General features: G+C 55.0%; 7 protein-coding genes across 7 annotated transcripts; 4 read left to right on the top strand and 3 right to left on the bottom strand.

Annotated features, from left to right (window-relative positions):
- Positions 1–142: 142 nt before the first annotated feature.
- THITE_2116299 (uncharacterized protein) lies at positions 143–1,464 on the top strand (the record flags this gene model as incomplete). Its single annotated transcript, XM_003653693.1, has 3 exons — positions 143–254; positions 311–883; positions 996–1,464. Coding segments are annotated over 3 exons (1,055 nt in total), but the record flags the coding sequence as incomplete, so codon positions are not given.
- A 301-nt stretch (positions 1,465–1,765) lies between these two features.
- Positions 1,766–3,824, bottom strand: THITE_2144780 (uncharacterized protein; the record flags this gene model as incomplete). The annotated part of the gene is made up of 3 exons (XM_003653692.1): positions 1,766–2,767; positions 2,953–3,218; positions 3,803–3,824. 3 exons carry the CDS (start codon positions 3,822–3,824, stop codon positions 1,766–1,768), a joined length of 1,290 nt encoding a protein of 429 aa, XP_003653740.1.
- A 3,976-nt stretch (positions 3,825–7,800) lies between these two features.
- On the top strand, positions 7,801–8,747 carry THITE_52934 (uncharacterized protein; the record flags this gene model as incomplete). Its single annotated transcript, XM_003653691.1, has 2 exons — positions 7,801–7,878; positions 8,028–8,747. Coding segments are annotated over 2 exons (798 nt in total), but the record flags the coding sequence as incomplete, so codon positions are not given.
- Positions 8,748–8,950: 203 nt separating this feature from the next.
- On the bottom strand, positions 8,951–10,363 carry THITE_2029366 (uncharacterized protein; the record flags this gene model as incomplete). The annotated part of the gene is made up of 2 exons (XM_003653690.1): positions 8,951–9,048; positions 9,133–10,363. Coding segments are annotated over 2 exons (1,329 nt in total), but the record flags the coding sequence as incomplete, so codon positions are not given.
- Positions 10,364–11,098: 735 nt separating this feature from the next.
- THITE_2116297 (uncharacterized protein) lies at positions 11,099–12,454 on the top strand. Its single transcript, XM_003653689.1, has 2 exons — positions 11,099–11,826; positions 11,892–12,454. The coding sequence occupies exons 1-2, from the start codon at positions 11,337–11,339 to the stop codon at positions 12,326–12,328; spliced, it is 927 nt and encodes a 308-aa protein (XP_003653737.1). The 5' UTR covers positions 11,099–11,336; the 3' UTR covers positions 12,329–12,454.
- A 285-nt stretch (positions 12,455–12,739) lies between these two features.
- THITE_53797 (uncharacterized protein) lies at positions 12,740–14,621 on the bottom strand (the record flags this gene model as incomplete). The annotated part of the gene is made up of 6 exons (XM_003653688.1): positions 12,740–12,838; positions 12,892–12,981; positions 13,047–13,491; positions 13,564–13,784; positions 13,859–14,224; positions 14,298–14,621. 6 exons carry the CDS (start codon positions 14,619–14,621, stop codon positions 12,740–12,742), a joined length of 1,545 nt encoding a protein of 514 aa, XP_003653736.1.
- An 838-nt stretch (positions 14,622–15,459) lies between these two features.
- On the top strand, positions 15,460–23,517 carry THITE_53646 (polyketide synthase; the record flags this gene model as incomplete). The annotated part of the gene is made up of 3 exons (XM_003653687.1): positions 15,460–15,959; positions 16,026–20,512; positions 20,588–23,517. The coding sequence occupies 3 exons, from the start codon at positions 15,460–15,462 to the stop codon at positions 23,515–23,517; spliced, it is 7,917 nt and encodes a 2,638-aa protein (XP_003653735.1).
- Positions 23,518–27,877: the final 4,360 nt, after the last annotated feature.

Below are 27,877 nucleotides of genomic sequence, written 5' to 3'. Positions count from 1 at the left end.
TGCGTACGGCGCCTGCAGATCGCTGCGGCCACACCGGAGGATACTCTCTTTAACTTCCGGCTCCAGGTTGGACAAGATACGATCCTGTGGTGTGTCTAGACAATGCTTCTGACACTGTGCTTAGGTGGTCCAGAACATGGGAATCATGATGCTCGTCGAGCTGGGCATCTTGGACGCGCTTGTCGGGAGCGAAGCACAAACAACTACCTCCTCTGAACTGGCGAAAGCGTCCGGCTGCAATGAAGGAGTCGTGGGTATGTTTCACTCGGCCGACTGTCATTGATCACCGGGCTAACTGGGACTCGTTCAGTGCGTCTGATGCGTCTGGCCTGTTCGTTATGCTTTTGCGATGAAGTAGGCGAACAGACATATCGCGCGAACAAACTCACGTCCTTGCTGGTGCAGCCGGGCTGGAGAGGAGCCATGCGCTGGATGGAAATCATCTACCCGGTAGCGGCCGACATGCGTCGCTTTTTGACCTCGACCAACTTCGGCCGAGTTCTGGACCCCCCGGTCACGGCTTTCGAGTTCGTGCACAAACGATCCATGTGGCAGGTCCTGGAAAACCAGCCAGAGCAGCGCACAAACTTCGACTTGTGGATGCGCGAGCGGAAGAGACATGAGGAAACGCTCTGGCATAGGCGTTACCCAGCCTGTACAGCGCTGTCCCATGACAACCTGAAGAGCGGACCGGATGCGGTCCTCATGGTGGATGTGGGCGGGGCCAACGGCTCGCAGTTGATCAACTTCAAGAAGCAGTTTCCGCACCTCCCAGGCCGCTACGTCCTGCAGGATCTTCCCGAGTCGCTTGCCGCCATGAGGCAGCCCCCGGATGGCATCGAAGTCATGGCCTACGATTTCTTCTCACCACAGCCCATCAAGGGTAGGTTCCCTTGCTGGACAAAACCTTCTTCCTTTTTTTCTTTTCTTTCTTTTTTTTCTTTTTTTCTTTTTTTTTCTTTTTTTTGGTTTTTGGCTAACCAACCCTTTTGAAGGTGCACGATTCTACTACTTCCGCGCCGTGTTCCACAACTGGCCAGAGCAAAAGTGCATCGAGATTCTCCGCAACCTCGTTCCAGCCATGGATCCTGAGTATTCGACCCTGTTGATCGACGACTATGTCCTCCCAAATACAGGTGTCCAGCTCCACAGTGCAGTTGCTGACATTCACATGATGTGCATGTTCAATTCTTCTGAAAGGACCAAGAAGGAGTATGACACTATTCTTGAGAAGGCGGGGCTAGAAATCGTTGCCATCTACCCAGCTGGAGTGAACGAGGAGTGCGTTCTTGAGGTGAGGGTATCCAGCAGCCGAGGTCGACCTGTCCTCAACGGATTCAAAAAGGCGGCACCCTCAAGAGAAGATGAGTGAGCAGGGGGGTGAGGGTCGTAGAGCAGCCAGATGAATACGCATTTTGCTTCATTTGCAAAATAATAACAAACGTCAAATGTGGTGAAAATTCCTGGCGCCGACTGCGAATGAGGTATTTCATCGTAGCGCTGGCTTCCGTGTAAAAGGAAGCACCCATGCAGTTGGGAGTGACGTGGATGTTTCCAGCATGTTCGTTTTGTCGGATCCTGGCGGGTGCCGCATGGCCGGTATTGAGGCCCAGGTTCTGACACGTTTCCCTCGAATACCTATTGACTCTCGGACAGCCCGGGGCGCTCCAAGGTAATTACCCAAAACATCACCAAGTTCGGAGCACGTACGTGGAGGGAGACACCATTCAACATCGCAGTTCTACCATACGTAAGGTTGAACTTATTACACTTTCCTCAGGCTCCATCCAACTTGCACCCACCTCGCAGCAACAAAAACCACAGATCCCGCGGCCATACACACCCCGCAAAAGACCTGCAAGCCGAGAAAGTCACCCCCATTCGCCTTCACAATGGCGCCAGCCAAGGGGCTCCCTGTCAGGGCGGCGAGCGACTGTAAGGCATACGCATTGCCCGTGCGAACGCCTATCTGACGGATGTCCGATATCTGCGCCACGAGCGACGGCCCCAGACTGATGAAGCTACCAGACGAGAACCCGAAGACCATGGCGAAGATGATCAGGGCCGTGTTACTCCTGCCCGGGATCCACAGAGCGAGAACAATCAGGGCGCACAGCGCTGTGATGAAGATCATGACGTTGAACCTCCCGAGACGATCCGCCACAATGCCCGGGAGGATGCGCCCCACGATGCTGACGGCGTTGATGATGGGCAGGAGGTAGTTGGTCAGTGTGATGTCCATGCCGCGCTGCTGCGCCTGCAATGCGATGTAGGTAAAGGGCAGAAACAGGCCCCAGACGAACAGAAAGGATGCCGTGACCGTGAGCGCGAACGGGGCGTCGGTGAAGCCTGCAAGAAATGTCGCCCAGGCGAACGGTCGGGGTTGTGGCGGGATACGTGGTCGTACAGTGGCGCATGTCACTGCTAGGAGGACGAGGAAGAGGAAGCCGAGGACGCGGATGGTCCACGGGAAGCCGACAGTGGGTATCATCTGGGTCAGCATAATCGGCAGCACGACGCCGCCGACAGATGCGCCCGAGATCATGATGCCAAATGCTGCTGCGCGGCGGCGGGAGAACCACGTGGCCACCGAGGACACCAGGCTGTTAAAGATGGCGGAAGAGCCGGCGCCCGCGACGATGCTCTGGGACAAGAAAAACTGGTAGTAAGCGGAGGAGAGGGAGGTCATCATCAGCCCGAAGACGTATGAGAGTGTGCCGAGGATGAGCAGCCAGCGAGGTCCATAGGTGTCAAAGACGGGACCGAACTAGGGAGGAACAGTCAGTTGAGGCTAAGAAACCCATGATGATTTCTGATGTGGAGATGTTGGACGCGCAACGGTGCCTGTGAGTGACAAGTCTCACGATGATCGATGACGAGCCTCAGGATCCCGTCTGTAATACTGCCAGGCGACGACATAGATTGAAAGTTAAGAAAGCGTGACACACGCACCACGACCCCACCGAATATCATGAGCCAAAGCTGGGTTGACGTGATCCAGCTCACGGTCGAGAGACCAAAGGCGGCCAGCGGACCGCGAACGTAGTACTCCTCGAAGACGCCGACGCAATTGAGTAACCCGAAGGTGCAAAACATGCCACACCATCCGCCAAGAACAGCAAACCAAGCTTGCAGACCGCCATCCGGGAAGTCATCGGCGCTGGTGTTGTGTGCAGCGGTCGACGTATCTGCGGAAGCGACGCCATTGATCTTTTCTGCTGGTGGGGATGGCCGTTCCGAGGATCCTACTATTTTGTCCCTGCCATTGCTGCTCTCTTTATCGTCTTGGAGGTCAACCGTGCTGTTGGCCATAGGCAAGAGGGTGATGTGGTCGCGTGGAAGGAGGAGCTGAGTCGGAACTCGGATGATCTGGTCTGTAAGAGGGAAAGGGAGCAGTCCTCAGCTGAAATACCGTGAGCGCCTGGTTGCTGGCTGCTGCTGCTCGGCAAACCGTCAAACAGAAGGATGTCCGCCCGAAAGCGGGAATTCAGCCGGGCTACCAGATGGAAAGCATTGAATATTCGCCCCGGCGCAAACTGACCGGTTCTTCCACGAACCACCGCCATAAAAACGGTTGAGAAACGGACTTGAGTATCCACTCTATATCCGGCCTCCCACTTTCATGTTACTGCCCGCTTGCACCCTGTTCTATGGCGCTTTGCTACACCCCTCCAGCTGGGGAGAGGGTTCAATACCGTACTGTTCACAAGCTCAGGAGGCTGATTCTCCTATGTCCAACTTCGGAGTTAAGGAGATAAAGAAGTCAAAGTCCGTTGCGGCGGGAGGAATTTGTGTAACCTACACATATTGCAGAGCTGCAGCATTGGGCATGCTATACTGTGTGGTCAATATCATATTAGTAAGGCAAATGCTTCTCTCTTATGCAGGTGTAGTTATTCCGAATGTACCAGGGCCCGCTTAGCCGCCAGGGATTTCCCCCGACATTGGCAGCTTACGCTGCACAATGAAAGGATCACTGCTTGGGGGAACAGGCATAGTAACGAGGTGGGATTAGGCCTCGGCAGATGAACATTAGAATTTACACAGTATGTTAACGCCCTTGGTTGGAGCATCATTTGGCCGTCTAAGCTAGGTACCTATACACAGCCTTGCCATGATGGGGTACTCGGCAGTAGGTAGCTTCCGATTCTTCCCATCAAAGCTTTCAATTGAGCTTTTACGATGCCTCCCGCCGAGCTGCGCCTAGCTCCTCCCCGCTAAGCAGCTTCATGCACATCAATGCGACGCTGGTCCGCTTACTGTGCTGGAGCAGTGGGTTGTTCGATGCTAACCCTGTCAAAAGGGCCCAGAGGTTTGGCAACTGCAGAGCTGTTAGTAGTTCCGGTTGCTGTCCGCGTCGGTGCCGTCAAAAGGTCGATGGAATTGTCACGAGGTCTGGAGGCCAAGCCACTCGTGCCTCGACCGCCGTTCCTTGAGGATGAAGGGATAGAGAAATAAAAAAGAAACAAAAAAAAAAGAAAAAAAAAAGAAAAAAAAAAAAAGGACACATGAAAGCATAACACTAACATGATCCTCCAACATGGCCGCGCCATCATCATCCCCGTCCTTTCCCTCGAGCTTTTCGGCCGTCTTCTTTTTGTGAAACTCGATGCACTCTCGCGCACAGATCTCTTCGGCCGCCCTGAGCGTCTCGTCCTGGTACCCCCGGCGCTGTCCGGGGCTCCAAGTGGGCGAGCACTGGCGTAGCTGTGCCAAAAGGGTGGGGAGGCGTCGTTTCCGGCTCAGGCGCTGCTCCAGCGCCAGCGCTGACCCTGGTTCAAAATCGTGCGCATAGTACTGCGTGGCCAGCGCGTCGAAGTCCCAGTCGAACCCCACGCGCCGGGCGCATGCGAGGACATAGGAGAAGCGATCCTCCACGGTCGCATGTGGGCCTGGTATTTTGCTCTCTTCCGAGAGATCTGTTGCCGGCGTTTCCGTCGGGGTGGGCGGTACAGAGTGGGTTTTTGGAGTCGTGGCACTTGTGTGTGTGGATGGATCTTTCCAAGACCCGTAATTGCTAACGGTTTCGTTCTCCTTGGGCAGCAACACCGAGCCCGATTGTGTGACACCCAGAGCGGTGGGTGGGGTAGCGGGTGAGTTCCCGCTGCATGCCCAGGAACGGGTCACGGGCTGAGACGGACCGAGTCCTGGGAAGCTTTTGTGATCACCGTGGCCTTCGAATAGCCACCTTGGTCAGTCGTCGCAGCATACACTTAGAAGGACTGCACAAAGTAACATCCAGCTTACATCAAGATAACGTGCATTTAAGATCCGAGGTATGACCAAGGGCATGAACTCACCCGTATTTTGGCTGTGGAACGAAAGTGCTTCCACTGAGTCCAGACTTGGCCGCAACCCGCTTGGTGCCGCTGTGGTCGACGCCGGTGGCACCGGTGGCACCTCGGATGCCGCGTCCGTAGGCGGTAATTGGGATGGTGGAAGCGCTGGACTCCCCTGTCCTTGAACGAAGTTGTTCCACAAAGACTCACCTGACATGCCGACCCAGAGGTCTGGGAGCACGTCGCAGGCGTTGGAAGCACTATGACTCGCGCTGTCCACAACACCGAGGTTTGGTAGATTGTGCTTGGCCTCAGGGACGGCGGTGCTGTACGGCGAACTGCTATTGCTAGCCAACCCGCTGGCACGTGTTTCGCATCCAATCAAGTCAAACCCAGACTCGGGGTACTGGCTGCGTGTTTCACCGAGCTGTCGTCCTGTTCGCAGGGCGTATATTTCCCGCTGCAGATCCTGCACACGCTGGCGCATTCGACTTCCTGAGTGCCGCAACTAAGTTAGCATGCCCACCGGCACCCCATAGGTACCCAGACCCCCACACCGTGCACGACCCACGAGGCTGTTTCGTACTATATGTTCTTTGTGCAACTCGATTCTGAATACGCTTCTTCGTCTTCCGGTCCATGTCAGGCGTCCAGACGTCTCGGTCGGTCGAACAAGGCTGGTTCTCCGAAGCCGCATTGTTCCCACGCTCAGTGCTCGTGTTGGATGGAACGGTTTGGAATGGATTGCTCCAGCGGTGGCTGTGTGTTTGATGATCCATCTTCGAGGAGGTGCTAGGGCAAGTGCCAGTCCCAACACGTCAACTGGACACTGGGTTCGACACAGCAGCGAAGTGGTTGCAGTTGCTAGGTAAACGTGAGCCAGGTCAGCTACCCGTAGTCAGCCCGAGTCAAGAGGATCATGTGCAGGCAAAGAGGCTACACGTGTACAGAGTAAATAAACCCACCCACTCTCCAGACCCCCGGCCAATTTCGCCAGGTCCCCCACGTGGAAACTCCGCGGGTAGAGCCGCCATGAAACGTTTCGGAACGATTCGTCCGCCGTCTGACGGTGGCGAGGTCGGGACGCAAATGCCCGTGCCAACCTCATGCAGCATCTCACAAAAGGGACTGGCTGCCACATTGTGGGCCCTTTCAAGGGTTTTGTTTTTCTTCCTGAACGGCTATTGCACCAGACCATGAAGACACTGCAAGGCTCTGCCGTAAACTAGCGGATATGTGAGGTAAAGACGTGTTCGCCAGTAGCGCCCGGAATCCTCGCTTCCGCATTTGACTGGCCGCCCAAGAAAGGAGAGGTTTGGAGAGGCTCCGAAGTGGCAATGGCCTGACATCTGCTTCGGGAAAAGGGGCATGGAAGGCAGCTCAGGAGGGCCGCAAAAACAAACAAATCAGTGAAAGAAAAGAGTTGCCAGGGAAATTTCTCCCGAGCCTTGCCTCAACGGGGAGGGGCCAGCCATTTCCCTCCTCACCGCCTTTCTTCCGAGTCCTCCACGGCCTTCTCTGTGACCGAAGCTTCCATCAAGTCAGAGCCGAGGGTTTCTGCTTGGCTGGCGGGCGTAACCGGGACAAGCACGGGCCGTACCGCGAGAAAGGTTCCTCTGGACACGCAAGGGTGAGGGAGGACGTTGCAACCCCCGAGCCGGGAATCCCCCTTCCGCTAAAAAACCAACCAACCCCTCCGCCCTGGCTGAGCCTATGCAACTGTGCTGTCCATTAGAATAAGCTCGATAATGCACATTTATGCATATGCACACTAGGGTGCACTCGCTAAGAGATCCTTCCTATTTCAGCCATATGGACAGTCTGACACGCGTACATGTAGGCATGCATAGAGTGTCGGTGAGGTGTTTGGAACTCCATAACTCTTGGTTGACATTCGTTTGTCTGGGTGGGAAAGGGCCCCACTTTGCGCACATACGTAGTGTAGTATATGTCCAGTGCACAAGTGTACATACATATTTGAGCAGTTCTTCGGCCCAATGTGCCGACAGCCTCGCAGATCATTACCAAACCTGGAACGGATGTGCTACAATTCCTACCCTAGATTGTTTTCTGCTGGCTGTTCTTGGCAAAAGATAAGCTTATTGTTGTTCTTCACCAAGCTTAAGCAGTCTTCATCGCGTGCTCTCGGGTGATTCCGCGTAAGCAAGCTCTTGGAAGCCATCACGTCAGCGCGCCGTCGGTAGCCGAGAAGCAGCCAAGTGCGCCCAGATATCACGATAGGCACCAGATGATAAGTAAGGTACCCGGCGAAACGACCGTGCCACTGTTGCCCACGGGTGCCAGCCCCTTTCCAACATCGATGATCCCCGAGGTGACTTCGGGTTCGCAAGCCAGTCCTCCGCTCGAGGGCCCCTTTGCCTCGCCCTCGACACCCAACATACTCAGGCAGTCCGTCATGGTCGTGCTGCCATCCCCCTGTCCTGCTCCGTTCTCTTCGCTGATCTCCAACGAGCAACCCCCAACCCCGACAGCCGTTAACTTTAGCCAGACCCTGACGGATCCAACGCCGGTCCCTGACTCCCGGCCCCGTATCCTCTGCCTCCACGGCGGTGGCACCTCCGCCGCCATCTTTCGTGCTGTAAGCAGCAAATTTTCGTTTTTTTTTGTTCTCCCCATTCTCGACTGACTCCGAGGGGGGAGTGATTCCCCAGACATGGAGACGTGCCCCCAGAGTGCTCGCATAAGAAATATACTCAGGAGTAGCTGACACCCAGCTTTTGGTGGTAGCAATGTCGCGTTCTGGTGCGGCACCTGCCACATTTCCGCCTGGTCTTTGCCGACGCCCCCTTCCCGTCCGAGCCAGGGCCGGATGTGCTGCCCGTCTACGGGAATTGGGGCCCGCCCTTCCGCCGATGGCTGCGCTGGAAGCCATCGCATCCGGCGGTGGAAGATGCTGAGGCCGCTCAGGCAATCATCAGGAGCCTTGAGTTGTGCAAGGCGCAGGATGATTGGCTTTGTGCCAAGGAAGGCGGGAGTGGTGGGGAGTGGGTCGGGGTGTTGGGGTTTAGTCAAGGTGCGAAGATTGCGGCGAGTTTGTTGTTTGATCAGGACGCGGTTGAAATGGGGCAGCATGGAGGTGTTAGCGGAAGCCGCTCGACTGGGTATAAATTTGGTGTCCTGATGGCCGGAAGGGGTCCTCTGGTGGCACTGAGGCCAGAGAACTTCGGAGAGCCGGCGCTCATGGCGCCGGGGGAGATGAGCCTACAGTGCAGCGAGTCTCGGCACAAGCCGCCGCACATGTTGCGTCTGCCAACGGTGCACGTTCACGGGACGCGGGACGAGGGACTGCAATGGCATCGCAGGCTGGCTCAGCAGTACTGCGACCCAGAGACGACGACGATAGTGCAGTGGGATGGGGGCCATCGTGTCCCAATCAAGGCAAGCGTGGTGGCACAAATCGCGGCTGAGATCTACAGGGTGGCAAGGGAATGTGGCGTTACCGTCTAGATGGCTGAGAGGTACGACTAGTTCACTGAAGGGTCATTGGTGTTCTCATCGATGCACGAGGCCGTGGTGCTACCGTCCCTGGGAAATCCCAAATTTGCCAATGAACTCCCTCTACTTGCTACCTAGTTAAGACCAGCCTAAGACAGGGTCGGGCCGTTTGCCTCAGTCCGTTCCTCCTCTGCCGGCTTGTTCCGGGAGGGGACGAGCGACACGGCCTTGCAATATAAGAAGTTCTCAATGCCGTACTTCCCGTTATTGCTGCCCCAGCCGCTGCCCTTGAAGTTGGTGGCGGGCCCGCTTGCTGTTTGACCGGCTTAGCCCACATCCCGGGGAGGCGACATCGCCCCGCAGGTTCGCGGGCTATGGAGAGGGGAATTGTACTTACGTTCCGCAAAAATTGTCGAATTGTTCACCTGCACCATCCCGAACTCGAGTTCACGGGCAAGACGCAATCCGCGCTCATGGCTGCGAGTGAACACTGCAGCCGAGAGGCCACCGAGACGCGAGTTCGCCTCGTTGACAGCCTCTTCCTCGGTGTCGACGGCGACGAGAAATGCCGTTGGGGCGAACGCCTCACCGCAGGACATGAGGGAATCTCGGTTGACGCCGACCAGGATCGACGGCGCGAGCTGAGCGGGGCCTTTCAGCTCGGAACTTCCGTACACGAACTGGGCACCGCGGTTTACGGCATCATCGACCGTGGCCTTGGCTCTTTCAGCGTGGCTTCTCGTGACGGCCATCCATGCCGGGGCAAGGCGATCGATGGCCGCTGAGAGAAGGCGGCAGAATTCGTCCTGGACGGCCCTCTGCACGATGATGCGTTCCGTGGAGAAGCAGACTTGGCCGTGATGAAACATGGATCCATGGGCGATCAGCCTGGCAGCCTCTTCAAGGTCGGCGTCATCCAGAACGATGGCCGGGCTTTGATCCCCTAGCTCCATGAAGACCGGTTTCAGATGCTTGGCCGCGAGGGTCCCGATAGCCTTCCCCACAGCTGCGCTGCCAATGAACTCAATTTTTCGCAGCGCCGGATGGGCGATGACGGTCTCAGTGACAAGGGCGGCATGGGGACGGTCGGCCATGATGACGTTGACGGCGCCGGGAGGGAATCCGGCCTCATGGAAGGTGCGGGCGACGAGCTGGTGGGTGGCAGGACACAGCTCCGATGCCTTCAGCACCACTGTGCAACCAGCAGCGAGCGCATTCGCGACGCCGCGCACGCTGAGAACCACAGCGGCATTCCACGGCGGAATCAGCAACACAGGGCCCACCGGCTCCTTGAAGACGAGGTGGGTGTAGCCGAAATATGACGGCTGGATGTCCCCGACCAGGGCGGCGGAGACGGCACCGGCAACCTCGCGGCAGAAGGTGGACGTCTGCATGGCCGTGAAGCGGGCCCAGGCTTCATCGCAGCTCGTTTCGCGCATTTGCATTTCGCCCATCTCGACAACCTTCTGCTCGAACAAGTCGGCGGCACGCAGCAGCATCCTGCGCCGCTCGTGCACGGGGGTGCGCTTGTATGTCCGGAACGTGGCAGCAGCGCTGTCAACGGCGCGAGTGGCAACCTCGACAGTAGCGGTCTGGCCATAGTGAACCACTTCTTGGGTCCGCGCCGAGACAACCGGGAAGTTCGCCGATGATGGCAAGGTGATGGGCTGCCCGTCGATGATGTTGTGGATGCAGGGCGTCTCGGGGCTCGCTTCGGCGAGAGAGGTGCCCACTTCGAACGGCATCTTCGAGCTGTGATAACTAGATGAGGCCCGGTAATGCTAGTCTTTCGAAGATGTTGGACGCGGAGTGCCGAAGGTCAAGACGTGCCAGAAGCTGGTTTACCGCTCCAGGCTCGCGGTCTCTGACATCCGTCGATGCCTCTCATTTTCGCACTTGCTTGCTTTACTCTTCTCGCTGCCCAAGTCACTGAATTTTTCCTGGAAATGTTGTAGACCCGGCTTATTCTCTGACAATCTTCTGAAAGCTTGGTTGCGGGGACGTGCATACAGGCAGTATTGGGTGCCCAGAACGGAGGTGACAGTAACGTTGCCGTGCAAGTATGTGCACGAGAACATGGCCGGGGTCCCTGGTGACTACACTAGCTGTCGGCTACGTTAGCCCTGCATCCTTTCTTACCCCAGGGGGCGGGGGCTAAGTGGAGGCTCCAAATAACTAACCTTCTTACGTTATGTTTAGGTTATTAGCATGAGCGTGAGCTTATTTGCCTTGCATTGCGTCTGCCCACCGATTCCACCGTCCACTGTGTACTGTGTAAGCTGCAGCGCGGTGACATTGCGCTTCACAAGCAAGGCAACGTGCCCGGAAATAGCCATGTTGCCCTCTCACGCCTCTGGGAAACAGCAAAACCCCATTCTGCGAACGGTGCCGGAGTTAAGTCGGAGTTAGCCTGCCGCCTGGACCAGCAGAGAGACTGCGGGCACCCGCCTCGAGGACAAAAGGGGAACTGAGAATAGGCGCGGGCCGGCCATGCACTGGTAATTTTGCCGCAGGTGCAACCCCCCCAACTCCCAGTTGAGATACGCACTCTTAGTGCCCAGCAAACGACCATCGCCCACATACCACATTCGAGCACCAGCCATGAGCCAGCTTCTCGTCGTCTTTGGCGCAACCGGCCAGCAAGGAGGCTCGGTCGCCCGCTTCGTTGCCGCCAGTCCGGAGCTCTCCAAGCGGTACAGAATTCGAGGCGTTACTCGTGACCCGTCCAAAGCCGCCGCCGATGCGTTGCGTGCCGAGGGAGTCGAGGTCGTCCAGGCCGACATGGACGACGAGCAATCGATTCGCAGCGCTCTCGAAGGCGCCCACACCGTGTTTGCCATGACGCGCACCATCTACGATGACCAGTCCAAGGAAAGAGAGGTCCGCCAAGGGAAGGCCATTGCTGACGCTGCAGTCGCTGCGGGCGCGCAGTACATCATTTTCAGCTCCGAGTGCCACGCCGAAACCGTCTCTGGCGGGAAGTACCCCGTCGGCTCCTACGACTCCAAAGCAGAGGTTGAGGACTATATTCGCACCCTGCCCATCAAAAGCGCCTTCTTCGCCCCGGCAACCTTCATGCAAAACCTCAGTGGTATGATCGGACCACCGGGCTATCTCGCGAGCTTTTGAGTGAACCTCATCTAAACTGCCCCACAGGTATGATGGCCCCGCGCCCCGTCGGTGACGGGACGTACGCCATTGCCAACTTTTTCGCTGGAACTGCCTTGTTCCCCTGGATCGACGTTGTCGAGGACACTGGAAAGTTCGTCGGCGCCATCTTGGCCAACCCTGACAAGTACAGCGGCCAAGTTCTCTATGCCGCCTCGTGCATTCACTCACTCGACGAGGTTGCGAAGCTAATCAGCGAGAGAACCGGCAAGACGGTCAAGTACACCGTCATGCCTGAGGAGAAGTACCGCAGCTATCTGCCTCCTGCCGCCGCCGACACCATCGTCAACATGTTCTTGTACATCCAGGATTTCGGTTACTATGGCCCTGAGACTGCGGAACGGGTCAAGTGGTCTGCAGAGCAGGCGCTGGGTAAGCTGACAACGCTGGAGGACTTTATCTCCAGGGCCGTGAAGCTTGCATGAGACAATCCATTGGCCCGAGGAGGGGGCTTGGGGTAAGGGTATCAACTTTGCAATGTAGGAAGTTGGGCTCAAAACACAACTTAGGTAGCTCGTCAATTTGAAGTTCTGGCCGTTTTGAGATTTGCGTTTATCTCCATGTCGAGCACGTTTTCGAACCGTGAAGGATAAGATTTCCGTTATGACCCCTACGATCGTTAGAGACGAACCACGGTTCAGGGACTAGCCGAAAGCACCATGTCACTTTCAACCACAACTCGGAGATGTTAGCTGTTTGTAGAAAAGACTTCTCCCCCCCCCCCCCCCCCCCCCCCCCCCCCGCAGCAGGTCCGGACTTCGGTCGATGAATTACCGATAGGTATGTAAGCATTTTAAACCAACATCTCTGGCCCTCCAGTCAAGCCCAACGGCACTTTACGACCGTTCGTGTCTCTTGATCTGCACCATGATTCCCCTCTGACGGAAGAAGTATGAATTTTCCACCACATAAGCCTTCGGGTCGACCAGCTTGAACTGCGAACCTTCCCTTAGCCGATTCTTTGCGCCCTCATCTGGTGACCACTCACCTCGTAATTCAGCACCAAGGCTGTGACAATCTTCTTGATTTCCAACAGGGCGACATGCTTGCCCAGACAAGTTCTCCGGCCGGCGCCAAACTGTACACCGGGGTGACTCTTCAGCAGCAGCCCCTTTTGTGTCTGTCGGTAATTAAGGTACGTACCGTCATGATAGCCGCCTCCATCCTCCTCCTCCGCTCTTCATCACCCTCCAGCCATCTCTCCGGTCGCCAATCATCCGCATCGTCTCCAAATGTCGCCCGGTGCCTGTTGACAACGTACGGATTCATCCCTACAACAGTCCCCTGTTCGAAGAAGCGCCCGCAGATGGTCACCCCACCCGTCGGCACGACACGCTCCAGCGGCAAGCAGAAGGGCGGGTGCAGCCGGACCGCCTCGTTGACGCAGGCGTCCAGGTATGGCAGGTTGGCGACCTCGGCCCAGCGCGGATAGGGTCGGGAGAGGGTTATGGCGGGGTCAGTGAGCTCTCGGTGGAGGCGAGCGAGGGACGAGGGGTGGGCGAGCAGGTTGTACATGGTCGTTCGCATGACGACGGCTGTTGAGTCGGAGCCCGCGATGACGTTGGAGAAGGTCCAGACGAGGGGGGACCTAAGTTGGGTGGCCATCATCTGTTAGGGTATCCGCTCCAGGTTTTGCTGCCAGCTAGGGTGGAGATCTCACCATTGGGGAATGGACGGGTTTTCTGCCTGGATCTTGAGGAATTCGGCCAGGAAGTCTGTTTTTGCTCCTTCTGTAGCGCGCGGGGCGTCATTTGCTTCGGCTTTTCGACGAGCCACGTTGTCGGCAGCAATCTGGAATATGACGTTCCCGCTGGCCTTTCTGAAACTTGCCATCACGGCGTTCTTATGCAGCAACTTGTCAAGCCAGGGAACCTGGGTCATCTACATGTAGAGTTGATCTGAGTTAGTTATCTGCAATCATCGTGAAGGCCACACCAGGGATTGACAAAACTTACCGGCCCAACGGTTAACATGAAATTCCAGATGGTGGCAAGAATTCCCTGCACGTCACGCCCTGTCTCGAGGAACCCGTATCTCCGCGAGAATGTCATGGTGCCCATGACATCAAACGCGAAGAACTGGAGCCAGTCGGCGAGATCGAAGGTTGCCTGGGACTTCTCAAATCTGGCATCAAGTTGATCAAAGAGGACGTCAAGGACTTCATCGATGAAGGGCTCGCTCTTGACCGCATTGCTGAGGGAATACAGCGGCGCCACGGGGCTCTTGATTCTCTTGTGCAACTCCTCGTCCCTGGCGGTGAAGATGGCTGGCGGTGCGGAACCGCCCTTGATGTAAGGAATGAAGGCGTCGTAGAATTCGCCCTGTGTGAGCGGACTTAGCGGATCAGCACTGCCAAGCCCACGACAACGCGCAACCCTGTCGGATTAGACAGACCTTTGGAAAGCCTGGTCGCATAGGGTAGATGACGGGAATCTCAGCTGGGTCGGCCACCGACACCATATTGGGGCCAAGCCTCAGGAGGGCCCCATGCTTTTGATGGTAGGCCTGGAAGATCTCGTGGGACCGTCCTGTCTTGACAATGCCAGCCCGGTAGAGATCCGTCAATTTTGCCCAGAACGGGCCGGGGATATCACGGAGCTTCCAGAATTTGCGCAGGAGATGCCAGGAGCAGAGAGTCGCGAGTAGCACCAGAATACCACCACCCGCGGGCGAGATCGTTCCGGCAGCGAGTGCAATCTCTTGAACGAGATGCGCCATTCTCATTCTCGACGTGTGCACGTAGCTGACGATGGTTGAAATCAACACCTCTGACCTTTTTGCTTGTACTTCAAGGTGAGGATGCGGCAGCCCACAAGTCACTAGGTAGTGTTTATGCCAACTCGGAACTAGTCGGGTAGAAAGACGCTTCGTTTCCTCTCTTACAAAGTGGTCCAGAGGGTCACCTGAGCCACACCACCGAGATTGGACATCATATCACAGCCACGCCTGGCACTGGCCGGGCAAGAGCTTGCTGTCGCCAATCGCCTCCTGTCATGAAGGGCCACGGTAAGAGGAGCACCTCGATGATCCGGTAAATGGTTTCTGTATAGCTCATGCAGCTCCACGTAAGCCGCAGGGCACGGCTTATTCCGACCTGACCCTAGTATTACCATCGGGGACCTGTCACTCGGGCAGAAATTCCCCTGACGACGAACTAGTACTTGGCACACCCGGAAGAGTAACTTAGTCAGCTATTACTCGGCGCATCATATGCGTTGACTTGAGCGCTTGTGCATGCACGACTATACGCAGCTGAATCTTCAATGGTTGTCCAGCCAAGCCGGAACATCATGTGTGATACGTACGTGACCAATTGGCGAGCGTGGATGCGTGATCCGGCCAGAAACGAACCATTCCTGTTGGTACGGCGAGCCGGGAATGGGGGCCAACGTTCAGCCTTATCATTCTTTCATTGTTTTTGAGAGATAAACGCACAGGGTTAAAGCCTTGTTTAGTCCCTTCTTCGACAGCTAGTTATCCCACAAGCTGGTCAACCAGCGTGTTGGTGACAACCAATTGCATTCAACCGCAGTCTACCGTTGAGACACGTCCCACCATGGCCCATTCAACAGCCTTCCCTAAGCTGCTCATCTTCGGCTCCCAGATACTGTCCTTCGATGCAGATTCTGCGCGGAGACTCCGAGACCGCCTGGTTGATGGTCACTCGTTGGCTTGGGCTGCAAGCGTCATTCGCGAGCTGCCTCGCCTCTGGAAAACCGTGTCCCAGGCTGTGCCGACGCTTCAGTCTCTCCCAGGCGAAGACCTCCTAGGAAACTTGGATGCCTGGCTTCGCACTGGCTTGTTCCCGGAGGCAGTCTACCCTTTGCCAAACATCTTGCTGACGCCTCTCGTCGTCCTCTTCCACCTGGCCCAGTATCAACAAAGCGTCGAGCTCGGCATTCATGGGCACAGCAGCGGCGACGATGATCTTCCGCAGTCTTGCAGGCGCTCAACCGAGGCACTCGGGCTTTGCACCGGACTGCTGAGTGCTGCGGCGGTAGCCTCGTCGTCGTCGGGCGCAGAATTGCAGCATTATGCTGCGGTCGCGGTTCGTCTGTGAGTAACAACAACCGGGGTATCCCGAACACGATTACATTGACTGACATGGTTGGTGCGTATCAGTGCCATGGTCATTGGCGCCGTGGTAGACGCAAAGAACCGCTCGCAACGCCAAGCTCGATCATTCTCCGTCAGCTGGAGCTCGCAGCCCCTCGCCAACCGCATGAGCGAGATTCTTGGTCGACACCCCGATGCTTATATCTCTGTCCTCCAAGACCATGCCCGCGCTACCGTGACCGTCTCGGGAGACCAGCTAGGCCCTCTGCAGGCAGCCCTAGAAGAAGCAGGCTTCAGTGTCACCAGTGTCCCTCTCCTGGGCCGCTTCCATTGCCCGGACCACCACGAAGAAGTGCAACTCTTGGCAAAGCTGTGCGACACCTGTCCTTGGTTCCAGTTTCCCGACACCAGTCAGCTTGCTTTTCCGCTCAGGTTCGACGCCGAAGGCCATTTCGTCACGAACGGAAAGTTGCATCACCTCATCTTGCACTCCATGCTCGCCGCCCAGTCCGACTGGGCAAGCGCGTTTGCGAGAGTGCAGGATGCAGTCTCTAGCAACGAACAACTCCAGGTGCTGTGTTTCGGGCCCGAGAACTGCGTACCCGTGTCTCTCATCCGGAAACTCGGACAGCGCTTCACACACCTCGCCGACTTGAACGTGGCGCAATCAAGTCTTTTTGTCAGACTTTCGGGTCTCGACGGGCCACCGGAGTACAGGAGCCGTGTGCTTGACAACGGAGTTGCTGTCATCGGCATGGCATGCCAGCTCCCTGGAGCGGCAGATCTTGACGAATTCTGGTCCATTCTCTGTGCAGGCAGGTCCCAGCACACCGAGGTGCCGCAGGAGCGCTTTCAGTTTGACACGGCCTTTCGCGACATAGAGCCATCGAGGAAGTGGTACGGCAACTTCGTCCAGGACCACGACGCCTTTGACCACAAATTCTTCAAGAAGAGCCCCAGGGAGATGTCGTCGACTGATCCCCAGCACCGGCTGATGCTGCAGGTCGCCTACCAAGCCGTGGAGCAGTCGGGCTACTTCAACCGCCCTCACCGGGACGCAGTGGACAAACATATCGGCTGCTACATCGGCGTGGGCCTTGTCGACTACGAGCGCAACATTGCCTGCGCGCCGGCGAACGCCTACTCCGCCACTGGCAACCTCAAGAGCTTTGCCGCTGGCAAAATCAGCCACTACTTTGGGTGGACTGGACCCAGCCTCACTGTCGACACAGCCTGCTCCTCGTCGGCGGTGGCCGTTCACATGGCCTGTCGGGCTATTTTGTCTGGCGAATGCACTGGGGGAGCGCTTGCAGGCGGCGTGAACGTCATGACCAGCCCAGAATGGTTTCAGAACCTGGCCGGTGCTTCGTTCCTCAGCCCAACTGGGCAGTGCAAGCCTTTTGATGCCAAAGGGGACGGGTATTGCAGGGCTGAGGGAGTGGGCGCTGTGTTCTTGAAGAAACTTTCCTCCGCCATCGCCGACGGCGACCAGATCTTTGGGGTCATCGCGAGCAGCACGGTCTATCAGAACCAAAATTGCACTCCAATTACAGTCCCCAATGCGCCGTCATTAGCCGATCTCTTTAGCAAAGCCGTCACAGACGCTGGTCTCCGCCCCGGCGACATCACATATGTCGAGGCTCATGGAACCGGCACGCCAGTGGGCGATCCTGCCGAGTATGCCGGGATTCGCAGAGTCCTGGGTGGCCCGTCCCGATCGGTCACGCTCTCTCTCGGTTCGGTCAAGGGTCTTGTGGGCCATACCGAGTCGGCATCGGGCATCGCAGCCTTGCTTAAAACCTTGGTCATGATCAACAAGGGAGCCATTCCGCCTCAGGCGAGCTTTGAAACGATTAATCCGGCGATCGAAACAGCGCCAGAGGACAGGATCACCATCTCCACGGTCTTGGAGCCGTGGAATGTGGATTTCAGGGCGGCACTCATCAACAATTACGGTGCATCGGGCTCGAACGCGTGCTTGGTGGTCACCCAGGGACACAAGGTCAACTGGAAACCGAGGGCGCTTTCCGAGGGAGAGACGCAGACTAGAATGAAGTATCCATTCTGGTTCTGTGGGAATGATGAAAAGAGCCTCCGGGCATACTGTGCCCGCTTCCGCCAGTTTCTCGCCTCCCAGCAACTTGGCGCCGCCGGTCGGGCAACTGCGTTGCTCCCCACCCTCTCTTTCCAGCTCTCTCGGCAGTCAAACCGGTCTCTTCCGAGTTCTCTCATCTTCAACTGCACTTCGGTTGAGGATTTGCAAGACAAGCTGGCAGCATTCGAGCAGGGAACTAGCCAAGAAAGCGCTGGTCGACCCGCAGGCAACTTGCAACCTGCCGTGGTGCTTTGCTTCGGAGGCCAGAACTCGACTTGCGTCGGCATCGATCGTGCTATATACGACCAAGTCAGCGTGTTCCGCAGCCACCTGGATGCATGCGACGCAATGTGCCGCTCGCTAGGCCTGGAGAGTATCTACCCTGACATCTTCCAACGAACCCCAGCCAGCGATGTTGTCAAACTCCAGACAATGCTCTTCGCCACGCAGTACGCCTGCGCGAGGAGCTGGATAGACTGCGGGCTAGAGCCAGCGGCCGTGGTGGGCTTCAGCTTCGGCGAGTTGACAGCTCTCTGTGTCGCGGGGGTGTTGAATCTCGAGACCGCTATCGGCATGGTCGCCGGACGGGCCCGTGTTATCCAAGAGAAGTGGGGGCGCGACCCCGGGGCCATGATTGCTATCGAAGCGGAGCAGTCACAGGTGGAAGAGCTCTTGAGCGACGCGGCGGCGGCTGGCAGCAGCGAAGACAGAGCTACCATCGCCTGCTTCAACGGCCCCACGAGCTTCACCCTGGCCGGCTCGACCAGGGCCATCGGCTCTGTGACAGAGACGCTGGAGAGCAAGGCGGCGTTTCGTGGCGTCAGGTGGAAGAGGATCGATGTGACCAACGCATTCCACTGCTCCCTCGTGGATCCGCTGGTGCCAGACCTGGAGCGCATAGGGATGGGCCTTCGCTTTGAAGCGCCGAAGATCCCAGTCGAGCATGCCACCGAAACCGAGCTGAGCTTTGACAGATTAGACTCCAGGTTTGTCGCCAACCACATGAGACAGCCGGTTTACTTCAGCCACGCAGCCCGCAGACTCGCCAAGAAGTACCAGGCTTGCGTCTGGCTTGAGGCTGGATCCAATTCGAGCGTCACATCCATCGCCTATCGGGCCATCGGCGGCAACGCATCCTCCAAGAACTCTCACAAATTCCAATCCTTCAACATTACAGCGGACAACTCGCTCGACTTCCTGGCGGAGGCGACGGTCCAGCTCTGGAACTGGGGCGTGGACGTCACGTTCTGGCCACACCACGCATCGCAGCGAGCGCAGTATCCGCCCCTCATGTTGCCACCGTATCAATTCGAGAAATCGAGGCATTGGATCGAGTTGAAGCCGCCGCCCAAGGCAAACTCTGAGCTAGCTGTTCCGCCTGCCACCGTTGCTGCGCGGCCGGTGGGGCTTTGGTCCTTTGTCGGGCAAGATCAGGGCAAGCACCGGAGATGCGTGCGCTTCCGCGTCCACACCACGAGTGCAGAGTTCGAGGAGCACGTCAGCGGGCACATCATCGCGCAGGCCGCGCCGCTCTGTCCCAGCACGCTCCAGCTCCATATCGCCATTGATGCCCTTATGAGCGTCCGGGTCGACGCCAGCCTCCAGCCCCGGCTTCGCGGGATGACCAGTCACACACCGCTGCCCCTCGGCCTGCAGGATCCGGTCTGGCTCGATGCTGAGGCACAAGACCCGGACTTACGCATCTGGACCTGGAAGATGAGCAGCAGTGTCCACAGCAGTGCTAGTAACGGCCCGCACACGCTATATGTCTCTGGCACCATTGTGTTCCTGGCACCCGACGATGCCGACTGGAGGGACGAATTCTCGCGCTTCGAGCGGCTGGTCGGCTGGGAGCGATGTGAACGGCTGCTCAACGACCTCGACCCCGACGAGGTCATCAAGGGCCCCAAGATCTACAACCGTTTTGCCGAGATCGTGCAGTACGGAGACCTGTACAAAGGCGTTCTCAAGCTTGTTGGAAAAGGTGACGAGTCCGCCGGTAGAGTCGTTGCAAGGAAGACCAGCACCACCACGTCCAACAGCAGCAGCAAGTCCTGGCTTGACACTGGTCTGGCCGACTCCTTTTGCCAGGTCGCGGGCATCTTTGTCAACACCATGACGGATAGATCGCCCAGCGACATTTACATCTCCGACAGGATCGACCAATGGGTCCGCTCGCCGGCCGGCGTTGACAACATGAACCCCACGGAACGCACGGAGTGGGAGGTCCTCGCTCTCCACCATCGCCAATCCGAGAAAGAGTACGTCAGCGACGTGTTCATTTACGATCAACGCACCAGCAGGTTGGCGGAAGTTATTCTCGGCATCCATTACCGGAGGGTCCCTAAAGCGGCTCTGGCAAAAGCCATCTCGAAATGTCTTCCTCCGACCGCGGAACCGATTCCCCCTGCCAGCACCAACGGCCAGACAAAGCTGCCGAATGGATGCACGCCACACGGTCCAGCCATACCCCCGGCAGCCACACAGCAGGGGCTTCCTGCCATCACCGAATACGCGCCGCCGGCTGGGGAAGACCGGAGAGAAAATGAGAGGGAAAAGAAGAAGAAGTCCGAGTCGGGCGTCTCCGTCCGAGTGAGAGACATCATTGTGAACCTCTCGGGACTTGAACCAGAGCAGATCACGAACGATGCTGACCTGGTGGAACTCGGCATCGACTCGCTCATGGGCATGGAACTGGCCAGAGAGATCGAATCCGCGTTCGAGATTGTGCTAAGCACCGACGAATTGATGGCATTGACCGACTTCCGAAGCCTGGTCACCTGCGTCCAGAAGCACGCTGCGCTCCCGGATACAGACGAAGAACCAGAGGAAAGCGACAAGATGGCAGAGGGTCTGGGAAACGGCAGCCATGAAAGAGTTGAGATCACCCAGCCGAACGGTGTCAAGCAGGTCAACGGGAGCGCGGTGCCCAATCACCTCTTCGGCAACACGGTCCTCGAAGTATTTGCTGAGTGCAAGCAAGCGACGGATGACTTTATCCGGGACCACAAGATGGGGGATTACGTGGACAAAGTCATGCCACGATCGACCGAACTGTGCGTTGCGCACATTGTCGACGCATTCGAGGAGCTGGGGTGCAAGATCCGCAGCGCGAAGCCTGGGCAGAAGCTTGACAGGATCCAGCATCTTCCTCGCCACCGGCAGTTTGTCGACTGGATGTATGAGCTGCTCGAAAAGGAAGCGCGGCTTGTCGACCTCGACGGGCCCGACATCATACGCACAGCCGTTTCGCTCCCTAGCAGGCCCGCAGAGACGCTGTGGCAAGACTTGACAAGGAACTTCCCGGACCATGTCTACGACCACAACCTCACGTATCTCGTGGGACGCAAGCTGGCAGATTGCTTGATAGGGAGAATGGACGGTCTGCAGCTCATCTTCGGCACCCCAGAAGGGCGTGAAATCGTTTCGGGCATGTATGGCAAGTCCCCGATCAACCTGGTCTGGGTAAAGCAGATGGAGCACTTTCTCAAGCAGCTCCTCGGTAGAGTGCATCTGCCACCCGGGGGAGAACCTATTCGCATCCTGGAGATGGGCGCCGGCACGGGCGGCACCACGGCCAAGATGCTGCCGCTCCTCGCCGGCCTCGGCGTCCCGGTGCGGTACACGGTGACCGACCTCTCGTCGTCTCTCGTGGCCGCCGCGCGAAAGCGTTTCTCCAAGGAGTACCCGTTCGTCGACTTCCGAACATTCGACATCGAGAAGCCGCCCACGGGCGATCTCGTGCATTCGCAGCACATTGTCCTAGCCACCAACTGCGTGCACGCTACGCACAGTCTGGTGCAGTCGACCGCCAACATACACAACGTGCTCCGTCCAGATGGCTTCCTGATGATGCTGGAGATGACCACGCCTGTGCCGTGGGTCGATCTGACCTTTGGCCTGATTGAGGGTTGGTGGCTGTTTGACGACGGGCGGCGCCACGCCCTTGCATCACCCGACCTGTGGGAAACGACTCTGCGCTCCGTAGGATATGGCTACGTCGACTGGACCGAGGGGCGGCTCCCCGAGTCCGAAGTGCAGCGCATCATCATCGCGATGGCCTCTGGGCCAAGGTATGACCGCCCCTCAAGGCCCTCTGCTCCAGAATCTGATCCTGGCTCTATGCGCCCCCACACGCAAGATCTGGCGGCTGACATTGCCACTCGCCAAGCCATTGTTGATGCATTCGTCGAGCAATACACACGGGATTTTCAGTTCCCGCCCGCGCTAGACGAACAAAGCCAGCATTTGGGCGTCCTCGAGCAGGAGGAAGACAGACGCGCCACCATCCTTGTAACCGGCGCGACAGGGAGCCTCGGCTCCCACCTCGTGGCGCACCTCGCCACTCTTCCGTCTGTCAAGGAGGTCATTTGCCTCAACCGACGCAGCACCACCAACAACAATGACCCGACGGCCCGACAACATCAGGCAATGCGCTCGCGTGGCATCTCGCTCAGCGCGGAAGCGTTGGCGAAGCTCCGCGTGCTCGCGGCCGATACTTCCAAACCCAAGCTCGGCTTGCCTGACGACGAGCACAATTTACTCAAGCGCACAGTCACACACATCGTGCACAATGCTTGGCCGATGAGCATCACACGTGGTATCCACGCGTTTGCGTCGCAATTTCAAACCATGGCGAACTTGATTGCGCTTGCGGCGGCTGCGGCGGCTGCAGCAGCAGCATCTTCCTCTCCAGCTCGCCGTCGTCCTCGCGCAATCACCTTCCAGTTCATCTCCTCCATTGCCACCGTCGGATGTTATGCGTCCCAACCCAGCGGTCAAGCCTGCCCCACGCGGGTGCCCGAGGAGCGAATGTCCGTGTCCTCAGTGCTGCCCACGGGCTACGGCGACGCCAAGCTGGTCTGCGAGCGGATGCTCGACGCAACCCTTCATAAGTACCCCGACCGGTTTCGCGCTATGGTGGTGCGCATCGCACAAATTGCTGGGTCGGCTGTCAGCGGGTACTGGAACCCTGTCGAGCACTTTGCGTTTGTCGTCAAGTCGGCGCAGACGCTGCGGGCGCTGCCAGGCTTGACAGGAACTCTGTCTTGGTGCCCAGTTACCGACGTAGCGACGGTACTAGGCGAGCTGATGCTTTCGGGGGATGACCGTGAGGTCTTTCCGATCTACCACATCGAGAATCCGAGCCGCCAGCCTTGGGAGGATATGATCCGCGTGCTTGCTGATGCCCTGAATGTACCGCGAGAAAACATTGTCTCCTTCGACGAATGGCTTCGCCGCGTGCGCCGGTTCCCAGGCTCCATCGAAACGGACAATCCTGCGGGGAGACTGGTGGATTTCCTTGAGCATCACTTTGTTCGTATGTCCTGCGGGAACCTGGTCCTGGACACAGCTCACTCTACTGCACATTCTGCCACCCTCCGCCAGCGAGGACCTGTTAGTCCAGACTTGGTGAGGAAATATGTGAGGGCGTGGAAGGAGATGGGATTTCTTCATTCGTAATTACATGATCAACACCTTGGATGAAATTGAGAACCACTGCTGGAATTTGGATTGCCTGTTGCCATCGTGTTCCTGATTTAGTGTCTCAAAGCAAGATGGTACATATACGTCCAACTAGGAAAGGAAGAAAACTGGTGAGGCAATGAAGCAAGGCAGCCCTGTCATAAGGTTCAACAGACACAACAATGCATACAGACAGGGGTAGGATGTGTCGTGTGTTGCTTTAAACAGCCACGGCCTCAACTGTCAGCGGGTCTTGCGTCCTTGGCGGCGCCACTCCCGCGAATTTCCATTCCCCATTTTCAAGGTTGGAGGAGCGCCCGATTTGGTATCTGATGCAGCTTTTGCTCTCTGAGCTTGGCAGGATAAGCAACTGAATGACCTGACAGAACCACTGCGCAGGATGGAGACAATGAAGCTATCACGAAGTGCCTGATACACAGAGATGGTGATCAATGGTGGTGTTGTTCGTTGTATTGAGGAGAAGTGTGTGTGGGAGAGGGCTATCTTGGGCATCCAGATCTGTGGCTCTGGTAGATCCTAATTACGGCAGTTCGGCCCGTGGGCGCCGAGCCCCTGGTATTGAGGCCCAGGTTCTGACATAACCGACTTACTCATGCAGTGGGGCGACCCCTGTCGGTAAAGTAAGACGGCAACATCTCCAGAGCAGCTTTCTCGCTAGGGAAGTAATTCACCTACGGGTTTCCACGCAACATTCAGCTAGGTAATCCATACAGTCTGTCCTATCGCTAATGGATGATGTTTCTCGCTAGGCTTAACCAGGAGCCTCGGCGCCTCGCTTCACCTCGACTAATAAGAGAGATAACAAGGCACCTCATAGGCAAAGTGAATCCCAGCTTAGCATCAAGCAACCGAGGAGAACAAGACGCCATTAGCCGCTTAGCCACAAACACACACAGCATACCGAAGCATCATGATCGTCTGTCGCTCAATGTGCCTTCTCATTGGCACATTTTACCTTCTTATAGGCGGCACTCGCGCCACCACCGCCAATGCACACCTCTCCTCGGCCTGCCTCACCGCAAGCACCGCCCAAACCCTCGCGGATAACTTCGGTTGGCTCGTCTCCTCCTGGTCGCTCAACGCAACCTACAGCGCGGCGCTGCTTAACGCTACCTACGCCGTCGATTTCACAGACTGGTCCGACAGCATCCGCGTCCTCGAGAGCTACGGCTGCACCAACGGCCCCCAGCCACTGGACCGTAACCGCGCCGAGTTTGCAGCTGACCAGCTTACACTGCCGCCATTCGAGTTTCGTGTTGTGCGAGTGTGGCACTCCTGCGATGATGTCACTTTTCTATGGGAGCATCCTGGGGCGGTCCAGCGGGTGAGGGGATTGGTAGTACTTGAAACAGGGGTTAGTGAGGGAGATGGAAAAAGAGGTCCTGCGAAGAGGGTTGTCAAGGCAGCGTACTCCGAGTTCAATACTGTTTCGTGGTTTGTCAATGTGGGAGAGTTTAAGCCGAGTGCAAACTGCACTGGCGCTGCACCCCCACTTCTATCTTAAGAGAGGAAGGGGAAGTATCTGTTGGGTCCACCTCGCAGGCTTAGGAAGATGAAGCTATTACGATGCAGGCAAATGCACACAACTGTGTTCAATTATAGTGTTGAAGATGTTGTCTTGTAGGAGAGGTCCTAATTAGGAGCCCAGTCTTACATAGCAGTTGGGCATTAGGCTAGAAGATCCTAATCTCGGTAGGCTAGCCCAGGGCCCTGAGCTAGGCTAGTTCTAACAGTATCTTCATTGTGTATCTTCATTGTATTAGCTCCTAGTGCCTGCTTAGGGTTAGGAATAGGCATTTATTTGGAAGTTAGGTAGGTGACCTATATAAATCTTATAAATGAGTTGGAATTTTTAGGAACTGACCTAATTATATCTTATAAGCAAGTTGGAATTTTCAGGAACCAACCTACTTGTATATTATAAATAGGTTAGAATTTTTAGGAACCGACCTGCTTATATATTATACCTAAGGAGAAACTGTGGAGAGCTTCTTCGCACTTAAACGCCGATTACGAAGGAACCGTTAAGCCAAAATCAAATCCGACAACGCAAGCGTTCTTAGCGTACCTAGTTACCCCCATCTACGATGTCGTAGAGGGGGCGTAGCAGCCGCATAGGTCGTAGTAGCGATGGCGGTAGCTCGATAGCGAGCGCTGTAAGTTGCGACACTGTAGCTAATATATACGAGTACCTCAACCAACGTAGCCAAAGACTTAGGCTCCCTCCTATAGGAGCTATAAACGATTGAAATATATATATTGAAGGCGTTAGCGACAAAATATCAAAGCTTTTATAAGAATTCTATACTTTAGTGTCACTAAAAATATAGCTATATATATAGGCTACTATATATATATACTACTATAAGGTATTTTAAGATGAGCTAAACTGCCTTAACAATATATATAAGCTATATAAAAGCTTTGACTATATAAAAGAGGAGGTTATATAGATAAAGAATAAGGTTAGGCTATAAATAGGCGTTAGAGGTATTTAGGTAAAGACCTAGGCTTAGATAGTAGAGTAGAGCGTAGCTACAACGTCGATGTCTTAGCTATTTAAGAGCTATACGCAATATATATTAAAGAAGCTATTTTATAAGCTTATAATCGACTTTAGATAAACGTCTACGAATATTGTTAATAGAAGTACAAGGGATATAGTCTAGATAGTCAATATAGCTATAGCTATAATAGAAATAACTATAAAAGGTAGTAGAAGTAGCGCTATTATAATATAGAAGCTATTAAAGAGTAGGAATATAGTAGTTATATTTAAGGAAGATAGCTAAGTATAGTTCATTAACGAAGATAATAAAGTGTAGGTTACTATTATATTTAGGGCGACTATAATGTTTAAATGCTATACCTTTATAGTATTAGCGAAGGGCGTTTAGCTAGCTACTTTAACGAAGTATAGGGATAACCTTAGCTACTTAGTAGCAGATTTAGCAAAGGAGAACAAGGTTAGATCATATATATAAGGCTATATATACTATAGGGTAGTACTGAGGGTAGTTAAGGGCTATAAACAATATATATACTAGTCGAGCTCTATATAGTTAAGGAAGCTATAAAGCTTATTAATTAAAGCGTTCTACTCAACTATATAGTCTACCTTTATAAACGTTTTAAAGATATAGTATATATAATCCTATACATTAAATATAGGAAATAGAAGTATAAAGCAGTATTTTATAAAGAGGAGGAGGTATATTGTCTAGTTTATATCTATATAGTATATAGCAATAGTAATACTATAAGAGAATAGGAGGTGTAGAACCTTATAAAGACTAACTTAGGTAGGCACTAGCTAAAGTACATCAACTATAAGGGTGCCTATATAGCCTTTAATATAAGCTACAAAGTTATATAGGAGCAATATAAGTATATAAAGGAGCAGTTCTTTAACTACTTACTTACGTTCTATATACCCTAGCCTTAGGCAATGACAATAGTAGGGGCGAATATATAGTATAGAAGCTAAGAAGACGAGTTAAGGGAGTAGCGTCTAAGGAAGTGCTCTACTAAGGTAGACTAGTCTATTGATATCTAGAAGGTAGGGCGCTCTAATAGTATAGACCTATTCTCGTTTAAAGTACTCTTATAAACGTTTTAAAGAGCTAGAGCGTAAGATAGAAACGCTGCTTATATAGCGCTCCTACGTAATATAAACGTAGAGCTAGCCTTATAGCCTAATATAGTTATAACTAAGGGCTTCTATTCTATACTAAGTATATAGCTATAACGCTAAAGATACTTTACTAGAAGACTAATAGTAGTAGACACTGCCTTAATTAGGCGCTAAAGGAGAGAGAGAAATTTAACCTAGTAGTGATTTAAAAGATACTAATCTATTTAACTATAACTCTACCTACTCTACCCTATATATAAAGTAAATAATATAAAATAATATATAGCGCTAATAAAGCAACGTTATATATAAGTAAGCGCCTCGACTATATAATGTAGTCTACTAAAGCTAGAGAAGACTAGGTAGTAGTAACGTTTAAAAAAGAAGGGTTAGACCCCTTTATAATATAGTCTATCTACTTGCCTAACTAGGAGCCGAAGTAGCAATCGCTACTTTATACTCCCATTGCCAAACAGTGCTTAGGGTTAGGCCAAAACTTATAACAAAATTTGCAAAAACCTTACTTAGGGTTAGGGTTACTTAGGGTTAGGGTTAGGGTTAGGGTTAGGGTTAGGGTTAGGGTTAGGGTTAGGGTTAGGGTTAGGGTTAGGGTTAGGGTTAGGGTTAGGGTTAGGGTTAGGGTTAGGGTTAGGGTTAGGGTTAGGGTTAGGGTTAGGGTTAGGGTTAGGGTTAGGGTTAGGG

Source organism: Thermothielavioides terrestris, chromosome 3 (genome assembly GCF_000226115.1).
Source record: "Thermothielavioides terrestris NRRL 8126 chromosome 3, complete sequence".
NCBI classification, from domain to species: domain Eukaryota; kingdom Fungi; phylum Ascomycota; class Sordariomycetes; order Sordariales; family Chaetomiaceae; genus Thermothielavioides; species Thermothielavioides terrestris.
Note: the sequence above shows the minus strand (reverse complement) of the source record. Positions and strands in the feature narration are given on the sequence as shown.

What these genes read in the sequence shown, in the direction of transcription:
- THITE_2116297 (XM_003653689.1), top strand. Translation starts at nt 11,337, where the DNA reads ATGAGCCAGCTTCTCGTCGTCTTTGGCGCAACCGGCCAGCAAGGAGGC. An exon ending in CTTCATGCAAAACCTCAGTG is followed by an intron (nt 11,827 to 11,891) that starts GTATGATCGGAC and finishes ACTGCCCCACAG; the next exon opens with GTATGATGGCCCCGCGCCCC.